Genomic DNA, 21,823 nt, shown 5'->3' with positions numbered 1-21,823 from the left:
ATAAATTAATTTTGATCCCGTTAAAATCATGTTATTTTCTATATAAAATCAATTTAGCCACTGTTATAATTTCATTTTATTTCTATTGAAGGTCTGTTTAGTAACTAGTTTACTATATTCATTTTTAGGGTTGTACTAGTTTTTAAAAACATAGTTAAGACTTATTTTTAAAAATTAATCTTTTGTTTCGTATTTATTTTTATTTTATTGAGTTTTATTTATTTAATTGTTGAGGTATTTTATTTTATTTAGTTTTAATTGATTTTTGGTAATTCTATAACGTAGATTTTATATTATTTGCAATTTCAAACAAAAAACGTGTATGCAATACGTGACTTGGAGTCTAATCACTATGCCTCTCGATTATTAACCATATAACAATACACAAGGTGTTCGAACGCTACGCTGTTTAGTGAAGCGATTATAGTTTTTCAAACTAAGTCATTTAGAATCCGGCGCGGGCGTATTGTTTCTTTTCACATCATCGACTTGTCATCAATCATACCGTATCATATGTTATAGAACCGCGAAAAACCATCTAAAATCAGATACCGTTGTACTTGTACGGTGGTTTAGCCAGCGCCGTTGGTTTTGGAAATCGATCGATTCCTGAAAGTTTTACGGCGGTGTTTTTTCTTTGGCGACGTCACCGTATCGTTGTTAAAACTTCCGAAAACGCGTGCATCATAATTCTATCTTCTTCGGAGTTCCACGTGGGGCCCGTACCGGAAACGTAGTCCGGAAATGATCATTGTTCCGATACGTCGATCGACTCTTGAGCGTTACACGTACTTGAGCCAGCGTCGGAATGTCGTAGAAATGTATCAGTGACAACCGGTACGGTACCCGGAATGTCGGCACAATTGAAGGAAAACAGTGTTGCGATTATCACCTGGTCCGAGGCAGGCGTGGCTCCAAGGGAGTGGGTCCACTGTGACCATGCCCCCCAGGCTTTTCAAAAATTTTAATTATTTAATACATTTTTGTCCTTGTAAACTATAAAATCCCAATTATTTAATTGGATACCTATGAAATAATAGAATTATTTGCAAAACAAAAAAAAAAATGAAGGCTGGATTTGGTAATATAAAATATTTTATAATATGTAAATACAAGAGATTATTTATTGGCAAAATTGCATTCCAGGTTAGTACATTCTCTAAGCACCCTCTGCAATTTAGCGATAGCTAAAATAATAATGGCCCTCCAGGTAAGTCTCTGAAGCCATGCCTGATCCGAGGACGGTGTAAACGATAACGATCAGGGGGGAGAGGATCGAGAGCGTCAGTTGGTGCAGTCGGGACACGTTACGAGCGTTCACGTTCGGTTCACGTGCACCCGTCCGTTACGGCGTATCGGCGGCTGCCGGTCCACCGCGGTAGCACGCGCCGAAACCGCGTGAGCGCCGACCGCGGAGAGTTTGGCCGTCGCGCGTGTCCGTGTCGCCCCCGAACGGCTGTTCAGTACCGTTCAAAACGCGTTTGCGAGTGCATCGCAATGTCTTAACACACCCATCGTCACGTGCGTTCACCCCGTCATCATCGGTAACCGTTAACGTTATCGTCTGGTATCGCAGTTTTTCCCACGATGTCGTTTCGTCCGTATCCGTTATCGACACATCGGCCAGAGCTTCGTCTCGGACGCCAGTCTTGAACAGACTCGAACACCGGTTTCCGGGTAAGACGTGATTTGTACCGCTTTCAATATCTTGTGCCGAAATCGATCGGTTTACGTTCGGAAAAATAAATCCGTCACCGGGAAGGTGTAGTTTCGATCCTGCCAAACGTTTCGAACAAATTTACTCGTATTTCATGTTACGACAATCGAAAACAATATAATGTTCTCGTAACAGAATATTAATATTTCATAACGTTTCGATTTTAAAATATTTTCTAGATATAAATTTATATCGCAATCACATATCAGTGTAAAATGTTCAATGTTAATACAACTATGTAATTTTTTTTTTTTTTTTTTTAACTTGAAATCATTAAGAGGTTGTGTAATTTTGTACCGTAAATGTTTTGCTTGATCTAACATTGTTTTTTTTATTTATTTTTTTTTTTTTTTTATATATTTAAAGTTATTAAATCTTCCAGAAATGAAGGAGAATGAAATGAAAAATTATTTGTGCTTAGTTTAAAAGATCACATAGAAAAATACTTAAAAAAATAAATTTTCTGGTTTAAAAACTAATAAATTTAATCGAATAGAAAAATGTCGTTAACTCGGTTAACTAAAATCTATTTATTATTAAAGTAAATTTTAATAAATATAAAATTTATTATTATATTATTATTTTTTTTTTCAACAGATAGAAATGATCTATTTAGATGTAATCGAATTGAAAATATACCTAATAGGTACGTAGATTATTAAAAAGAACATAATCAAATTATCTTAAGTCAGTAAACAAAGTTTGATTGAATAATATTTTTCTGAATATGATGAAAAAAAAAAGTATTGGATTGAACAATTATTCAGCATTTTAAGTCTTTTTATAATTGTAATTAATGTAGAATTGAAATACGTCGTACAATTTGCTTTTAGAACTAGTTGAAAAATATTGCCACTACAATAATTGTAGTTACCTTTTTATAAATATTATAAGTTATCATAATCAACAGTTATATGTAGTACACGAATAGACATTTATATGTTAAATTTAATAAATTATTCCATGCTTTATGAGTAATGATATCCTAATTTTTTTTTAAAAATCATAATAAAATATTATTTTAAAATTATAACTCATTAAATATGCTCGATTCTGATAAAAGCTAAAACATTAATATAAATGAGTCATGTTTTATTTATTTATTAATATATCAATTATTTTCAAACATTTTAAATAATAATGAGATACATTTCTGTAGAATGTGAAAAAAAAGTTTCATAAAATAACTAAAATGCATAAAAAATATCTGGAGAGATAAATAATTTATTTCTCTTAAAGTTTAGTTTGAAAAATGCGTCGCTTGATCATGTTCAGAATAATGATAATTATTAGTGACATTATTAATAGAGTGACACCTGTAATACACAAATAAATAACTCACAATAACGAATAATATAATTGCATAATATACTTGTTTTTTTCTTACATTTCCTTCAGTAAATTTTTTTATGCAATTGAAGTATTACTCATATTTTATTTGGATAATATGTTATGCAGTATTCTTTGAAAAATATTCAATCGAAAATTATTAAAAATTGTTAAATTATTATTCAACCATCTGAACATCATGTAAATTATGCATTTTAAATTACCTCGATATATACTGACACATTAATATTTAATAAAATGTGAGAAATATATACTTTAAATTTTTATCATTTGATGTTCATCGGATATTGTTGGTATCTAATAATTGTACACGAAATATTTTCAAAAACCATCGTATATTATCAAGATAATTAATTATTTATGATAAAACAATTAAGTGCCTTTATAACTATATTTCAAATTATACATATATATATAAATCAGAAGAAGATTATGGTAAATTTTATATTTTTTACGATTTATGTACACAATTTTATGAACTTTAATGAATTCCTTAACATTGACGACTTTCTCGTTAGAATAAAATTACTTTAACGACAAAAAGCCATTATTTTCGTAATATTTTATGCACTTCGAAGTACGTCTAATTTAAGATTCAGTTTATACTGAAGCATTGTGATAAGTAACAAAAGATATTATAAATGGTCTAGTAAATAAAAATAAATTTAATTTAACAATAACATTTAATTAGGCACTTAAAAAATAATTTACTTAATATAATATTGATTGACAAAAAAAAAAAAACTGAATAACTATTTTAGCGTAATTATATTATCCCAGCTCTTTGGATTTGAAAAATATCTTAAGATTTTTATACGTTGAATTATTTATTCCATGTTTTCATGTTAAAAATGTGAATTCTTACTTATACCTTGTTATTATGTGAATACATTAATATATTAATATGTTCCGCTTTTTTATTCATAGATACACTTATTGATTATTGTACTCTTTGTAGTAAATAGTCTCATATTTTTACTTCATTTATATTTATTTTTTTTACACAACTAAAAATTAGAAAATAATTAATGAATTTTCTCGTTTATTTTAAAATTGAAACTTTTTTTATTTTATTTTTTTTTAACTTTAAAAATACAAAGGGATATTTAATTTTAATTGAAAATAAATTTTTCTCTTACGTTTACTTAATGATTGAATTTATCTGGTATTTTAGGGAACTGATCACTACCTAAGTATATGAAAAGAATATTCGATATAAAGTTAATTTTATTTCGTTGTATATTTTTACGTATATAACTTCCAACTTATAACACAGATATAATTCATACATCGAAATCCTTATTTTTTGTAGAAAATATGTGTCTTGGGTTGAGCGAAGGTTGATTTTTATTATCAACAGATTTCAATTATTTTATAATAATTCCTAATACTCTTCTAATTGTTTCATTTTAATTAATTATTAGTTGATTTTTAAATATTTAAATAAATTTACTAATCTCTTATATAAATATAAATTCTACGAGGTTTTAATAAAAATTTGGAGAAAAAAATATGTATATTAAGAATTAATAAATATCTGTGTTATCAATACCTACTATATCATATGCATATTCAGTACCTATACGAATGTATAAGTATGGCTCAGTAATTATTGCACTAAGAATTATTAAAATTTATTGCTATGAAACTACCCAAAGTTGTAAATAAAAATGTAATAAACTTTTTTTATTTACCAAAATAACTATTAAAAAAAAAAAAAAAAAATTGGACAAGGATGTTTTATTAAGACTACCATAATACAGATACGGGTTCTTTTACAAAATGTTTTAAAATAAAAATTTATATTAATATTGGAATAATGTTTTTAGTCTAGTCTTCCAGAAGCCTACAAATAAAATTATTAACATTTGAAAACATTTTTATTTTATTTGTAATACACATTTGTGTACCATAAAAATGATTGCACTGCATGACAAATTATTTTTTTTAAGTTATTTAAGATATATCTTCGATTTAAGGACAGCAAGTTGTAAAAATTATGCATCGTCTTATTTAAATAATATTTCCACCACTACCATCACAATGGACAAAGCCCGAAATAATATAAATTATTATTTACAATAATTATATTATTCTGACATATGCTCATATTTCCCCCTAGTTATTTTATTTTTTACGTAAAAAAAAATTTAATAATTTATGTGAATAATATTTAAAAGTATCTAAAATTGTAATATAAATGAGGAAAATCAATGAAATTGCAATCAAATCAAAAAAATGTCAAACATTGTATTACATTTTTTTTAAATTTTTATTCGTACTTGGTATTCAATAATACATTTGAACAATAGAAAAAATTTAGTAGATGCAATAATTTCTGAGGCCTAGTTATTGCCAGTAGTAATAACTTATTACTTATTACTTTTTTTACATTTTTTCATAAATCGTAAAATAAACGATTTTTCGGAGTTTATTTTAAGTTTTAAACACAATTATTTAAGAATTCTACAAATTATAATAATGTATACTCGTATGATGGTAAAAATAAGCCCCAATTTATGCGATGGTCGTTTCGTGGCTTCCTTTTGACTACTAAAACATAATCCCTGCTTGAAATGCATTTCTTTATGACATATCTTAAACAACGTCGCTTTTTATCTTTGATAATTACGGTTTGTAACATTTTGTATTATACGAAGCAGGACAAATGAGGTTTGTGGTTTTGTAACCCAGATAAGGACATCCAGAAGCGAACTAAATGTCGTTTCAGTGCAAGCCGTTTGTCCAAAAGAAAGGGTGTTAGACCAACTGTCCGACGCTTTATTAACCATTGACTTTTACCATTCAAACCATTAGTCCTACGATACATTCTTTTTTTTTACTGTCCATAAGATCGTAATAGATTTTTTTTTTAACATTCGCATTATCATTTCTTTTATTATTTCATTTACAGTCTTACTAAACCATAAATAAACTTAAGAGAAATAAATATGAGCCAAGTGATACCACATTATCGTAGTAAAAATGTTTTATTATCTACTAATGACCAAAATTAATTATAGCTTTTTATACCTCGAAATGAATATAAAATCTTAAAATTATAGACATTTGTATATAGGTAAATTTATTGATTCATAGTTGTGATTTCACTTAAAATGTATGTATCAAATGAATAATTACCAAGATCCTGTGAATTTAAGTTTTTTGAATTTCTCCTCTAACTATGCGAGGATGCCTTAGTACACTAATTCCTTGTGTTTCAATCTGCTATACATTTCTTTCACAAATATTTAAATATATACACTAGTAATTTATTGTTATTGCTCTTCCTATCACAATTCACTATTTTTACTCTGACCAGCATGTATTTCTTGTTACTAACTTTTTTTCATATCCACCTCGACTATTTAATACTTCTCCTTTGAATCTCTTCTCAAAATGACTAGATCATTTAGTTTTATTTCGTTTGTAATGACCTGTTTATTGTTTTCACATCTTGCAATACCATATAATTTTGACTGCTTTAGATTTTAATAAAGTAAACATTTCAAATTTTACTGAATTGTCAATGTAGCGATTTTTAGGTCAGAAACATGGTAATGTTAATTTCTAGTAGGCATTTAATATTAGTTCTCATATCAAATGTGAAATTTTGGGCGTACGTTGTGTGATCAATGTGAGGAAGGATTGTTTAATTACAAAAGGACCTATATATAACATTACTCACGTTGGAACGTGTCCAACAACGGTACAGTACACTTCCGTTATTCATTATTGGTTTCCCGTAAAAGTCGATTGATTGCCCATATCATTCATTTTGGTCTTCCGGCAATTTCTTTTACTAGCTCATTCCCACAAATGTCAAGTTCTCCACGCCAGTTGTATCCAATTTCTTACTGATGTTCATGTACCTTTTCATTTTGATATATTCGTTGAACTATCAACGAAACACCGACGCTAAGAATCGCTTATAAATTAGTATATTGGCTGCTACGAATTTTTACCCTTAAATATTCTTATTACAAAATTAATTTAAAATACGATCTAACTTTATATTTAGATAAACTGATGCAAATCATTTCTTTAGATTTAAATTTTACAAACAAAATTTTTTTTATGAAATATCATAAAACATCGTATATCATTTAGTATTGACAATAATTTTTATAAATATTATTGTTCTATAATAAATAAAATTATAATTTTTATTACAATCAATTTTTTAAAATAATCATTAAAACATGTTCGATTTTACAATAAGACTTACTATAAAAATTTAAAATAATGTTTAGTAAATACAATTTTTATTTCATGTTTATAGTAACAGTCTTAGTAACCCTTCAAATTAATTTTTATTTACTATACTTCATATTAACGAGAAGAAAACTATCATTGTACACGAATAATTAATTGACCATTACATACATTTCGAAATTGTATGACAACGGTAGTACACTACATAAATATTTGATTTCAGTAGTTCAAATTTTTTCCGACGTTATTATTTGTTTTCGGAAACATAATTTGACTAAACCATATGATATTATTATTTTTATTTATAGGTACATAAAAAGAATATTAAAATACGATTTCGATTTATTAAGAAGTTTATTTGCCTTTGATAAAAAATATTGACTACTACTAATGTAAACAATTTTTGAACAGGTACTCTATTTGAAATGGCATTTGCTCTGAAATTTCAGTCTTTTAAAATATTTCCCACGCTTAAATATTTGCAATTCATTTCTCAATAATCTTAATCTTTTTTTTCTCAGAGTTTGAATGTATGAGATTTAAGTATTTTGCAAAAACCATATACATTTATAATATTGTCGTCAACTGAATATTGAAATTCCTAATTGATTAGTATGTTTAACGAATACAAAATAGTATTGACACTTGATATTATTGTTTTTGATATAAAATAAAAATTACTCGTTTAATAATTTAGTAAGCACAAGATAAAAGTGAGAAAGAAAAAAATATTTTAGTTAAGTTTATTAGTATATATATATATATATATATATATATATATATATATATGTATGCTCTTTATTTTTCATTTTATATTAAAAGGGTTGTTATAAATTATTAACTTTATGAATAATATTTAACATTTTCCCCCGTTTATTAATAATAATTTTATTCAAAGTTATTTCATAATGAAAAACGTAAGTATATTATTTTAACAAATGTAGATTAAATAATAGGGTAATACTATTTTTTTGATAATATTCACAGCAATCGTGTTTCAACACTAACATGTTTCTATGTCAACGTCTAAAATCAAATGAAAAGATTGATTAATTTTTCTATATTCATCATTGATTTAAATATATATTAAAAATATTGCCTCCATGCTTTTATGAATTTATATTTTTTTGGTATGCGCTTGTTTATATTGCCTTGTGTTGTAAAAACATCCAAAATAGACAGTTTTATTTATTTTTTAACGCATGTAAATTATACAATATATTTATATAAAAATACATAATGTCTACAAATGTTTACTTGCGCGTTTGTCTATATATTGTTAAAAATAAAATGACAAACAAGATCGTAGCTTCTTGTACAGCCGTTCTCTACAAATTATCTGAAACATATCCGACATTATTGTTTACGTTTTATTCGAAATAAAAACTGACTGTAGTTTAATTTATAGTCAAATCAATTTGATAACCATTTGAGATCGTGTACACAGTAGAGTATACTTAATGTTTTGTTTACAAACAACCGACTTTCAGAAGCAGAAAATGTATGATCATACGCGCTGCACGAGTACTCGTCGTCTACTTTTCAATATGTTAACTCTACTTTTGTCATTCGATCTTAAAATAAATCATTAAATTTCTGATTTACCCTTTGAAACGTTCTGAAAATTACATTTATCATTTTAAGTTGATAAATAATTTACACTATTGCCCCATGGTCTCGAGGAGAGCTTTAACGCGGTACGTCTGTATGGTCATGAAATATTCAAATGGTGCATGTTTAATTGCCATGGACGCATAAGTAGAGGTGTGTTTGTACAAATAAATGCTTAGCTGGCTGTAATATTATAGCAACGAAAGTTTTGAAATCATATACGGATGCAGTAATAAAGTTTAATAGGAATTTTTCAATGGAGCTTATATTCCCAGCCAAAAAAATTAATAAATTCACCGCATATGAGTAACGATAAAACGTTACTGAAAAATATAAGTAATAATTTAAAGTATAAATATAATTTAAATTTCCTCAAGATTGTTTTGATCATTTATTAAGTTAAAAATATTATGAAATTTATTTTTCATGAGAACTTTTATTTTAATTTTAATAGCTGTATAAATTAAAAAATAAAAATAAACAACTTATTATATATATATAGATATATCTAAAAAAAAAAAAAAATCGATATCAATATAAAATTTTGTATTTTAATATGTACTATATTAATTTTTATTTATATATTATTTCAATTTTAAGAAAGTTTTTTAAATCATTTAGAACATTTATTACATATATACATTTATTCAATACTAAAAATAATTATTTCACCTCTGTTTTTATAAAATAAGAAAGTTGTAATTTTTAATTTTATTTATTTTTATTTATGGTACAGCAAGCTTATTAGCTTAACAGTATTACTAATTAGAAAATATTAATAAATACATACTAGTAAACGGTAACTAAATGGAGTTTTACATATTGAGAAATATAAGGAAGGATAATTTTTTTGTGGTTATATGCGTTAGGTCCTAGGGTTTCCTAAAGGTTATTCGAAATGATTTGTTTTTTTCTTGATTCAGTATAGGGTTTGCAGTGAATGAGCAGATGTTTGACTGAGAGAATTATATCAAATATTTGTCACAGTGTGGGTTCGCCTTTACTCATTAGATGGGCCATGGAAAATTTTTGAGGTACCTATTCGAAGTGTATAGATAATTAGTTTGTGTTTACGTTTTGAATATTTGGGATTTTGGCCAGTCGTTGGTGGTATTTTTTATTTCTCTGAGATTTTTTTTGGGTTTTCGTCAGGGTTGCCAACGGTGCCAATTTTCGTGGGACATTTAACATTTTTAGATTTTTTCCCCGTGCCTTCATCGAAGTTTGTGCGTGACATATTTTTCATGGGTCATAAGGAAATTAATAACTTATCTCTTTCATCGTTTGCATAAATGATAGAACTCTAAAAGCGTTGATTATAAATATAAATAAAACTATTTATAGTAATCGATAAAAGGTTTCATTCGTTATTCAGCAAAACAATAACCAATAATCCAACCAAGATATACGTAGATATGTTTATTTTAAAACCGTACGCTAAATATTTACTTTCTACTATCTATCTAGTAATCAGTAATAGCATATTATTATTTTAGTCTTTACCTTAATGTTAGCTTGAAAAAATTTAACAGTTTACGAAAAATGGTAAAAACTTATTATTTCAAAAATTAAAAAATTTTGGAGTATTATTATAATTTAATAAATATAAAATAAATATACCACCATATAATTTTTATGTAGAGAGGGTTTTTTCAATGATGAAACTAAAATGGACAAATGTTAGAAATCGTGGCTCAGTGAAGTTGACAAAAAAGTAGAATAATGATAACATTAAATATATCGCCTTCTAATTTAGTTCCTGTAGTGATTTCGTGATCTTAGTAGAAAATATTACTATTATTTTGACCGCTATAAAGATCCAGAAAAAATAAAAAAATTATTGTTTTAAATTACTATTTCTTTCTTTTTTATTAAAAATGTCGTCTAACATATTATATTATTACTATTATTATTACGATTTTATTAATCATTAATCATTGTTCATTATAAAATTTATAATAATGAAGTATATACATATATAGAATTAGTATACCTGTGTTATGTGTTTATATTTTAAATAATAATAATATATATATATATATATATATATATTATTCTAGAAATGCCTTTATATTATGAACAAAAAAACATTTTTCTCAAATTGTAAAAAAAAGTCCCGATTTTCTTAACTGGATAGTTGACAACTCCGGTTTTCGTTGCCATTAAAGTTACCATTAAGTTACCATAGGTTGAAACAATGGTTGTTCACTTTCTATGAATGTCAATTAAGGAAGAGTATGAACGTAATTCCATCATGATATTGTTGACAGTTTGTCGAGCTAACTCGTCGGCTTTATCGTTGCTAAAATCACAAAATGGCCTGGAGTCCATATAAACATTATATTTTTATTGGATTGGATATTAGGTTGCTTATATTTATTACTAGGGTATTAGAATAGAGGTTTTACTAGATATTATTTTGAGCACTAAGTGAATTGAGAACAAATGTTAACTACTGTAGAATCCGTTGATATTGATGCTAATTTAACTGCCTCATGGAAAGCTATATATTCGTATTTCTATGTATAGCTATATGATAATTATGATAAGAAAATCTATGGTGAAACATTTAATATTATTTTTAACTAAACATCAGTATTCAGTAGATACCTGTACTTTATTTGGCTTTTATTTCTGATGAAAAAATACAATTTTAGTAATTAAAATAGAAAATATATTATATTTATATTTTTATATTGAAATTCCATCTTTGTTTCTATTATTTTTTATGAGAAACAAAAGATTTTTTACCTACTGCACCAGATGAAAAATATATTTGCTGGCATTAAAAGTGTACATCGATGTGGCCGATTAAAACTCATCTTCGATTGCCAACTGCAATGGGAAAATTTATTACTTTCGATTTACGTGTTTTAGATACTAGTACTACAATGTTTCAAATATAAATGTATTTACGTCTTATCAAGTTTGTTTAGTTTATAATATTTAATACCTACCACATAAACGCTCTATTCTGATTAATTTATTTCGCTTATGGTACATTGAAATGAAGAAAAAAAATTATAAAAAAAAATGGCTTTTTGACGCTTTGTGCAACTTTAGATTCGTTTACAGTCACAAAATAAAATATATTTGATACACAAACCTACTTAAAATAATTTGTTTAATAAATTATTTTAAATAATATGTATGTGCATTTTTTTGGATCCATTTAATTATCCACTAATTAAACACAACTATAATTTCATTTGAATACCTTAATTGTTATGAGTGTTTTTACTAATCCAATTAGTAATAGACATAAAGTAACTTTTGTGTGTTCATAAATTAGTATGTTACATTTTTATTTGAAAGTTCCACCGTACCTATCGTATATTTATAATTCAAATGTTGTTAAAATATAAATTATTTTAACATCGTAGACATGATTGATAAACATTTTACAATACAACTCTGGTAGCTTGTATTTAACATAGGTAAAGTGTAGGATGTATAATATATGAATACAATGACGCATGAAAAATTTTATTTGAATGTCAGTTACTTTTAGACGATTTTTGTACGATTATAATAATGTAAATGTTCAATGTTTTATGTTATTTTATAATATTTTTCATAGAATATTTATATGCATTAATTCTTAACATTGTATATGAGTCGACCTTATTGGACGATTTAAATTAATTGATACTAACATTGACTTAATATTAACCTTGCAACTATGAAGTTAATATTATATTGTCTTAGGAACACGTTATTTCAATTTTAATACATAAATTTTATTATATTATAATATATACATTATTATTTGAACGAATATTTGGTAGATAACTTAGATGATTTTTCTTCTTCGTTCAAAATTGAATAAAATAAAAAAATAATACTGTTTAGTTAATACATATTTTAAAAATTATTAAGACAATAACTATAATAATTAATAATTGATAAATAAAATAATTAAAACGGTTCTATTATAATATAATTATAAATTATAGGTACAACTACTACAGTTTTTAGTAGCACTAAAACCTTTATTTATTTAATTAATATAATTTAATAATTTGACTTTTATTGAAATTAAAACTACTATTCCCAAATGAATTACAAAATATATTCCAGGTGACTACAAATATCAAATATCTACTGATACGTACACGTTCTAAGTCTTAATGTTTACTAATTATGCAATCCAAATATATATATATATATATATATATATATATGTATGTTTATATAAAATCGATGTATTAATAAATATCATAAAAGACAAAATTAACTGTTTATTGTACTGGAAATTGTGGCGTATTTGGTAGTATGTTTCTGTGCTATTTTTCATCACAAAATCATAACATTTGAATGTTATTATACATGCATTGAGCAAGTTTGAATAATTATTTGGTGAAAATATTAAGAAAATGAAACAGTTAAAAATTAAAAACTAAGTGTGTATACATATATCTACCAAATTTGTTTTTAGAGTGATTATTAATGTGATCGGTGATTTATATTAAAAGGTTAAATTATTAAGGTTATTAAGGTTAAGGATTTATATTAAATATATTATATTTTATTATTTCTGTTCATCATTTGATATACGTTTGCACGGTTTTATAAAATAATACATTTGCGATTTATGTACTATTCTGAAAACAAACATTTACCTAAGTAAAAGTCTAAATTACTCTTTCGTATAAATAAATAAATATGTTTCTATAATGTATAGATATTTTTATAATAGAACTAATTTTGTACGATTTAACATATATAATCAGTACCCTGTCTAAAATGTTATTAATGGTCTCTTCATCTGTAGTACCTATAAATTATATCACATTTTATAGACATTAACACTTTTATTTTCATTATAATATAAAATCCACAGCTTTATTTATTATTTAATATGAAGTTTTATTATTTTTTCAGTGATACACTAAAAATTATTGATCTCTGGTAGTTTATTTATTTAATTTTTACCAATAATTGTAAGTACTTTTAATAATATTGAATAAAATAACATAAAATAAATTTAATTTAATTATTTATGCAGTGCCCATCAAACATTATATTATTTCCATTTATATTAACTATTAGGTCGAATTGAAGTAATGCAATTGAGTCACTTAATTACAGTAGAGGTACCTCCCAAGTACCTACACAACCATCTTTTAATTTGACAGAGAGGTGGTATCATATTATTTTGCCATGTTACTGAATTACATATTTACATTGATAAAATTACAGATATACTGAATTAATTTACTACATAGATTATTGTTCAATTATAACTTAATATGATTAGTATTTTGATTTAATGTTAAATTAGATGATTATTTAAGGTAATAAAATAATCATAAGATAAATAATTAAAATTAATTTTTGAAAAAAAAAACTAAAAATCAATATTTGTAATCGTTATAAGAAATATTTTTTTGAATTCAGTAACTTTATAATATGTAATATTAGTCTTCTTCCCCACGAAAAAACTTAACGCTCTCAATATCAGACTTTACTTTCTTAGACTTTTAATTCCCTTTAGGCTCTCCTTACAAACTCAAAAAACAATCTACATTGTTTTTCAAAGTGTAATACTACGGTATTCAACTTTGGGGACCAGCCAAACCATCTAACATTAAAACATTACAGTCTAAATTCGAACGTTAAATATCAGGAGATCGCTGTTACATCACCAATGACTCATATTTGCATTCCAACTTTAAATGAACTTGTTACGCTCATACTAAACTTGTAGAAAAAAAAGACAAAAATTGGAGTATTCATTCAAATCACATCATCATTAATCTTTTATTCAAAAAAAATTCTAGGTAACGAATCTAGGTGCCATAAAAGTACCAACTCTCTTCTTCAGACATTTTCACAGAGTATTGCCAATGGGTGACGTCTTCTTCTCGTCATTCAAAAATTATTAATGTATTGTGTGATAAGTAAATATAAATTGCGAATAAAAAAAAGTATTGTTTGCCAGTTTTAAATTTACCTATGTATTATTGTGCTCGACTTTATTGTTATTTAAATGTATGCCATGTAACAATGGAAATTATTGGCTTAAAAATATTTGCTGTTATGGTTTAAATAAAACCCAATTTAATTGTTACCTATCAAATACAGTATAGAGCCTGCCATTATTTGGGCGTAATATTCGAGTACGTTCTTTAGAAGAAATAATATATATTCGTCCTCGTAGCGACCGTATCTTTATGTCGTACATATTATGAATAGGCAATTTTTATGTGGAAATTTATATTCCAGCCAAGATTTATTAGTGAAATACAATATACAATAATGCGGTAGTTTTAAAACAGACCATGTGCAGATGAGCAGAGTAATAAACTGAGTGCATCAAATCCTCTTCTCCGTTTCAAGAAAACAATACATATTAGTTTATCTGAGTCATTTGCAGATGGCAACATTAACCGTCCTCTATTTCAACCTATCGTAATAAAGTTATAGCGGTTCTGTTGTATAATTCAAAAATGCCGTGAACACAACACTACATATCAACTTTATATCATCACTCATAATATGATCATATAAATTGATTTAAATATTTGGACAAATATTTTAAATAATGCATGAATTTGTTTATTGTTAAATAATCGAATGTTCCAATTAATAAGAATTGTAATAATAATTTAAAACAATCATTAGTATCAATAAAAATCCAAGTATAATGAAAAACGATATGATAACTTCTAATATTTTGTAATATTATTTAGTTTTAGTCAGTGTTAAAATTCATAAAATTATTATATTAATTTAAAATATTTCTCATTAAATATATATATATATGACCTTAACAAATATAAGATTTAATTTTAAACATATATCTTTGTAATACTTCTACGAATATTCCAGGAGAACAAATGGAGAGTAATTGGGTTTACGTGGAATATAGTGTACTAATGCTATTATACGTATATACTCGTATATTGTATTGAGCCTCGAGAGATTATAGAAAAATTGTCCTTGGTCAAAATTTGTTTCACGGATATACATTTATTATTTTGTCATAACATCTCAATTTGTAATTTCTTGAATTTTTTAAATAAAATATAGAACTCTTTAATTTTCTTTTGAGGATAAGTATAAGTGGGATAACTGTAAAATAGTTATTGACAACTACATTAGTAATTTTAATTTCACTCATAATACGCTAAGACATTACCTACCATGTATTTTGTAAAATGATCCTGGTACAAAAAAAAAAAAAAAAATTAAGCAGCTCATATTTTAATATATAGAAGAGGATTGCGGAAGCGGTAATAGTCTTAAAAAACCTAGAATATTTTAAAAAATAAAAAAATATTTAAATATATAGTTAATAACAATTAATTTTTTGTTTTGAATCTTTTGTATAGTATACAAAACTATGAAATTCATTAGATATTAACACCATAAATACTATACTAAATAGTAAATATAATCAATAATATTATATACCATACACTTCAGGTATAATTATTTTTAGATAAAATATTCCATGTTCAATTCAACTTGGACCTTTTTACAAAATTGTTTATTTTTTTAATTAAATGAATCATCATCGTCTTAATATTTGCGCAAATAATGCCACTATAACACATCCGTCCGAACAACCCATGCAATATTTGAAAGGTGTTACACCATTTACAGTTGTCACCAATAATCTGTCCAAAAAGTGATAATTGATGAAGGAAAAATATTTATTTTCAACAGTTATATTTTAACAGTTATTTTACAGTTATAAACTTTAATTTTTTTTGCTCTTTCTATGTTTAAATGATGTTAGTTCAATAGCTGTAATAGTTTTAATACCATTGAGATGAAAAACATGTAGAATTGATTTTATTCATATAAGACTAGACATTTATATTTTTTCACGGAACGATTTTTCAATTTAACAGATTCATTGAATTGCTTAAAACTCATAACATTTTTTTTTTTCATAATGTTCAATTATATTTTTTTCAACTTGAAGTTACATTTTATGTAAAAATTTGAAAATGGAATCTTTGTTGCGTATATTTTCTGAAACTATTCACCCGATTATCTCGACTTTTTTTTTTTTTTCAATAAAAGAGTACATTACGGAGCAGGCTTGAAGCTGAATTTCAATTATTTAAGTTAATTGAGCAATTATCTATTTATAATTGCTCATTTTTCAATACCCTACGGCGCAGCATAGCAAAAACACATAGACGTGTGCTCTCCAACAATCAAATCCGGTCTTCACTCATCCCAAACTACTAAAACCATCACATCAGTACTTAATATAGGTCGTCCGGTGATTGGTTACGATTTTTTCTTTATGTATATATTTATTTTGTTTAAATAATTAGATAAGAACACGTTTTTATTTGCGTAAGCTATAATATAAATTAAGAATGCATTAAAATAATCAAAAAACCTTCAGGTATTTGCTGTTCAGGTGGAAAAGTTTTTTTTAGAAGAAATTGAAGTTATAATCCACCTGAATCATTAAAAAGTATCTACAATTGTCTTAATCGAGATTAAAAACATTTTTTTTTTTACACGGTTCGAGCGTATAAATCGGCTTTACAAATAACACGATTTGGGGCAACAGAAATTAGACCTGGACATTTTATGTCAACATTTGAAGTTCAAGCTCAAGTTTACCATTTGGCTGATTCTATATTACAAAATAATTTATAAGAACCAAAGTTTTTACAAATATATTTCATGGGTGACTCAGAGAATGAAGTAAAAAGACGTTTTTCGGTTCCTCCTAACACCACTAAACAAATATTGTATGATTTATATGGGATTTACAAAACTACTACAATAAATTTTTTTATTGGCCTATAGTAACCTTACCTAACATACAAATAAGCATTTATATTAATGGGTAAAGTCGGGTGAAGTCAACAATAAATTTCAATAACCTATTTTTGGCTGTGGCATAAATATTTTAAATTATAAATAAAAACATTTTTTCTAAAATTTGTTGCTATAAAACATAATTAATGTGTTTTATGTATTATATTAAAAAGTTTTAACTTATAATGTGTTCTATTAAAAAAAAAAAAGATAAACGATGTTTCATTATCACACTATACTTTGTACTTATCTCAATTTAAAATAATTTTCTCAAAATTCTAAGCTATAATTAAAATAATTACTTAATACTGTAGGATATAAAGTCAAAAATGTTTTTCAATAACTTTAAAGTTTATATAATGTATATTAAACAAGCTTTTTCAATCATAAAATCTGATCATTATAATAATAATCAGTAGAGTGTGTAATTAATTATTGGTTTTCAAAATGTATCATATTATAATATCATTATTTGAATAATTTATATCTTTGAACATATCGTAATTTTTCTTTAACCATTAAAACATGATTATAACTCAAAATTATTTTCATAATTGCTTTTATTTTTTTTATTTTTAAATATTAAGAGTAATCTACCAGAGAATAATTACTATAACACATAAAATCATAATAATTATTCGTTATAAATAACGTGTTGTAGCATTGATATTAACGTGATTATTTTGCGCACCACTTTCGTCATAAATATGATTACTTATTCGATTATAAAACGAACTGCCATGAATAAGTACTAAATATATACGATAAATTATTTATATAAATTCTTTATTTTCATTATTTCATATTATATTGAAGTATACATACAATAATAAAGAACAGTTAGTGATATGAATATACCTCTACGGTTATTTTATAATTGTTATTGATACATAAACATTATTTGGAAATGTAGATTTTCTTAAATGAGAATTGATTTTTTTAATATACTCAATGATACCTAAAAAATTATTGATTACTTATCATGATCATGGAAATTATACATCTAATTTTCAAATAGTTTGAAATAAACAATCGAATTTTAAGCAAGTTTCATAAATTTAATATATTTCATACTTCAATGATCCTTTGCCAAAGAAATCTAACTGTATTAATTCCAATTATTAAAAAACAATTATGAATAAAAGGAAAATTAAAAATCATCATATACGTTTTATAAATTTAAGCTTGTTTAATAATAATTCGTAATTGAGAATATAAGTGAATATAAATTACTTAATTAATCATCAATTGTTTATTGATTAAGCTAATTACTTGGACGAAGTTTGATTAGTTAAGTATTTATAACTAAAAGTATGGTTTATACTTAAAAACCTAAAAATAAAAAAAATAGTATTTGATGGAATTACTTTAATATATACCTTAATTTATTAAAAAAATTTAATTGCGCTGTTTCGTATGGTATAAAATATTTATTTAAACATTTTTCTCGCATTCCTGCAAATTAATAAATTCTATCAAAACAGCTTATATTAAAAATGTTTATATTATTACATGATATATTTTAGACTAAACTTACCTAAACATGCTGGAGAAAAAGTTAATTGTTTATGTTGTTAAGAAACATCAGACGTCGGAACGCATAAAGAAAATAGTTTAATAATTTGAGTATTTAGTTAGGGACGGGCCAAAAATTAGGAGGAATTTGAATGTGAAACGTGGTCAGAAGTCAGCTTAAAATAGAATGATAATCGGTTGTTAAAAATTCAATTTTTCTGTGTTTTGTAAGATAGACGTACGGTTATGAAGTATATCAGAGACTAAACACGTCAGAAGTATAACATCATAAATGTTTATTAATATACGAATCATTCATTAGTTATATCATATCATTAATATATGTACAATTTTAATGCTCATATTTCAACAATAACAAATGAATGGTTTGTGAGACATGTATATCAAAAGCTAAATTAATTATTCATATTGAAGGTTACATCGCATGTAACGTAAAAAAAAATACTTATTCAGTTAAAAAAATAAATACAAAATCCACAAGAATTGATGGGGTTGACTATTAGTAAAAACCATATGCTTTTAACTGTATACTTTTCATTACATTATTTATTTTAATCAGTTATTTTTAAAAATATTCAAGTAATATATTTAAATTTGATCACTAATATATTTTACGATTTTGTTTATATTTGATAGTTAGTTTCAAAGATGGTGAGCTCAAATGAGTCAGTGAAACGTACAATTAAGAAATTGAGTAGGTAATTACAATGAAAATGTTAATGTCTTATTATTTGATGATGGGTCAATACATTCCGATAACGGTAAAAGATATTTTTTCTGAAATAATTATGCCTCATTGTTCCTTTTGTTTAATTATTTCTCGTAACCAATAAGTTAAATGTTCTTGTATTAAAATTATCATTTATGTAATAAACAATAAAATACTTACTTTATAAAATAATGAACAAGAAACATACTCGTATAATTGTTTGATGTAATACACTTCCATGAAGGATCATTTTGAGTGCAAAAACTACTTATATTTTAAATATTTATAGTATCAACGGAAAAATGTAATTTGTATTTTAATATAGGATGACCTGTGTATCATTATTTTTATCTCTACCAATAGTTCAAATTATTTCACTGAAACTATTCATGGAATTTATCATTTGTGTCATAATTATTTTTACAATCTTAAGACAACTTTGACCGTTGAATTTTGAAATTTAAAATAGAACTATAGTGAAATTAATTCACATGAAATATAAGTTAAATTAGTTTTAATAATTTTTATTTTAATACTTGTTAAATAACTTTTGTTTCATCGATTTTAAGTATTTAAATATTGATTGCCATTTGAGTTAATGGAATCAAAAAAGCAAAACTGTTAGTTTTCTTTTCTTCTGTTAATGCGTATCAATGGTGCACATGTGCACAGAACAATATGATTGATAACCCAGAATAGTATAAAATAATATAGAGTTAGTATAAAATTGATTTATAAGATATATATATATATATATATTTGTAAATATAATAAGTAATCACTGTTATCGAATTTTTGCAGAGTTCTTCTTCTTCTTCTTCTTTTTCTTCTTTGGGTAGCCGGCCACTAACGGGATGTCAAACACCCTTCCCTCCAACCATCTCTGTCGGATGCTCGTTCCTTCCAATCTGACCCTTCATCCAAGGCGATTACATATTTTTTAACCAGAGCTTCCCATCTCATGCAAGGGCTTCTCAGCGGCCTCTTCCCTTTAGGATCTTTTTCTAATATTATACGTAGTAAGGGATTCTGACTTTGCCAAGCAGTCCGGCCACTTTAATCTTTTACTCCTTATTATCTCCAATATATTTGGCTTCTGGAAGAGTTATTCTAGCACGTTATTTGTTCTTACTCTCCACTCATTGCTTTTGCTATCTATCACCGGTCCATAGATCTTCCAAAGGATTTTTCTCTTCCATACTGCCAGTTTTCTTTCATCTTATTTTCGAAGTGGTCACGTTTCCGCTCCATAAATAGCAACTGGACGCAGTAATATAGTATACATCTGTATCTTAAGCTCTCTTGATAAAGCTCTAGATCGTAGTAGTTTTACCAGTCCATAGAAATCCCTATTTCCCGAAAATATCCTTGTTGAATTTCTTTGGCTATTTCATTATTTTCAGGTATAACTGACCCTAAATATTTAAACCGCTTGACTCAATTGAAAACATAGTTTCCTACATGAAAAGATGGGTTGCAGAGTTATTCATTTTTATTATATATAAAGTTATTTTTTATCTCACTATTTAGATATTGAACGTGAAATTTCTTTTTATATTTATGTTTAGTGTTCGTATATATATATATATATATATATTTTATTTTTTATTTAAATTCATAAATACATAATAAATAATTATTATTTATTTTTGTTGTTGTTTACTTGTTTTATACAATATAATAATGTCATTTCTTTTTTTTTTGTCTTTAGGAAACGATGTTTTATGGTTATTTTTATGTCACAAAGGAAATATTCAGCTGTAAAAGGTCAGTATTGTTATTACATTTTTTATTTTATTAGATTAAACGAAACCGGTAAATAATATATTGTAATATCAGAGCTAGACTTTTAAAAATTTAATTATAGCTGAACTTGTTTATAATAAAAA

The 21,823-nt window shown here is 25.5% G+C and overlaps 1 protein-coding gene across 4 annotated transcripts in view; it reads left to right on the top strand.

The window, feature by feature from the left end:
- Nucleotides 1–1,367: 1,367 nt before the first annotated feature.
- LOC112689440 overlaps nucleotides 1,368–21,823 on the top strand; it is a 132,017-nt gene continuing 111,561 nt past the window's right edge. For 2 of the 4 annotated variants that reach the window (XR_003149127.1, XM_025563161.1), the window contains exons 1-2: nucleotides 1,368–1,677; nucleotides 21,646–21,701. Coding sequence is in view for 1 of the 4 variants with exons in the window: in XM_025563161.1 (XP_025418946.1) it covers nucleotides 21,659–21,701 (43 nt within the window). In the remaining 3 variants the exon portion in view is untranslated. Of the gene's footprint in view, nucleotides 1,678–21,644; nucleotides 21,702–21,823 lie in introns of those variants that run through there. The other 2 variants (XM_025563169.1, XM_025563184.1) reach the window with 1 other exon arrangement.

The sequence above is a fragment of the Sipha flava genome, unplaced genomic scaffold (genome assembly GCF_003268045.1).
Source record: "Sipha flava isolate LNK unplaced genomic scaffold, YSA_version1 112_pilon_pilon, whole genome shotgun sequence".
NCBI lineage: Eukaryota > Metazoa > Arthropoda > Insecta > Hemiptera > Aphididae > Sipha > Sipha flava.
Note: the sequence above shows the minus strand (reverse complement) of the source record. Positions and strands in the feature narration are given on the sequence as shown.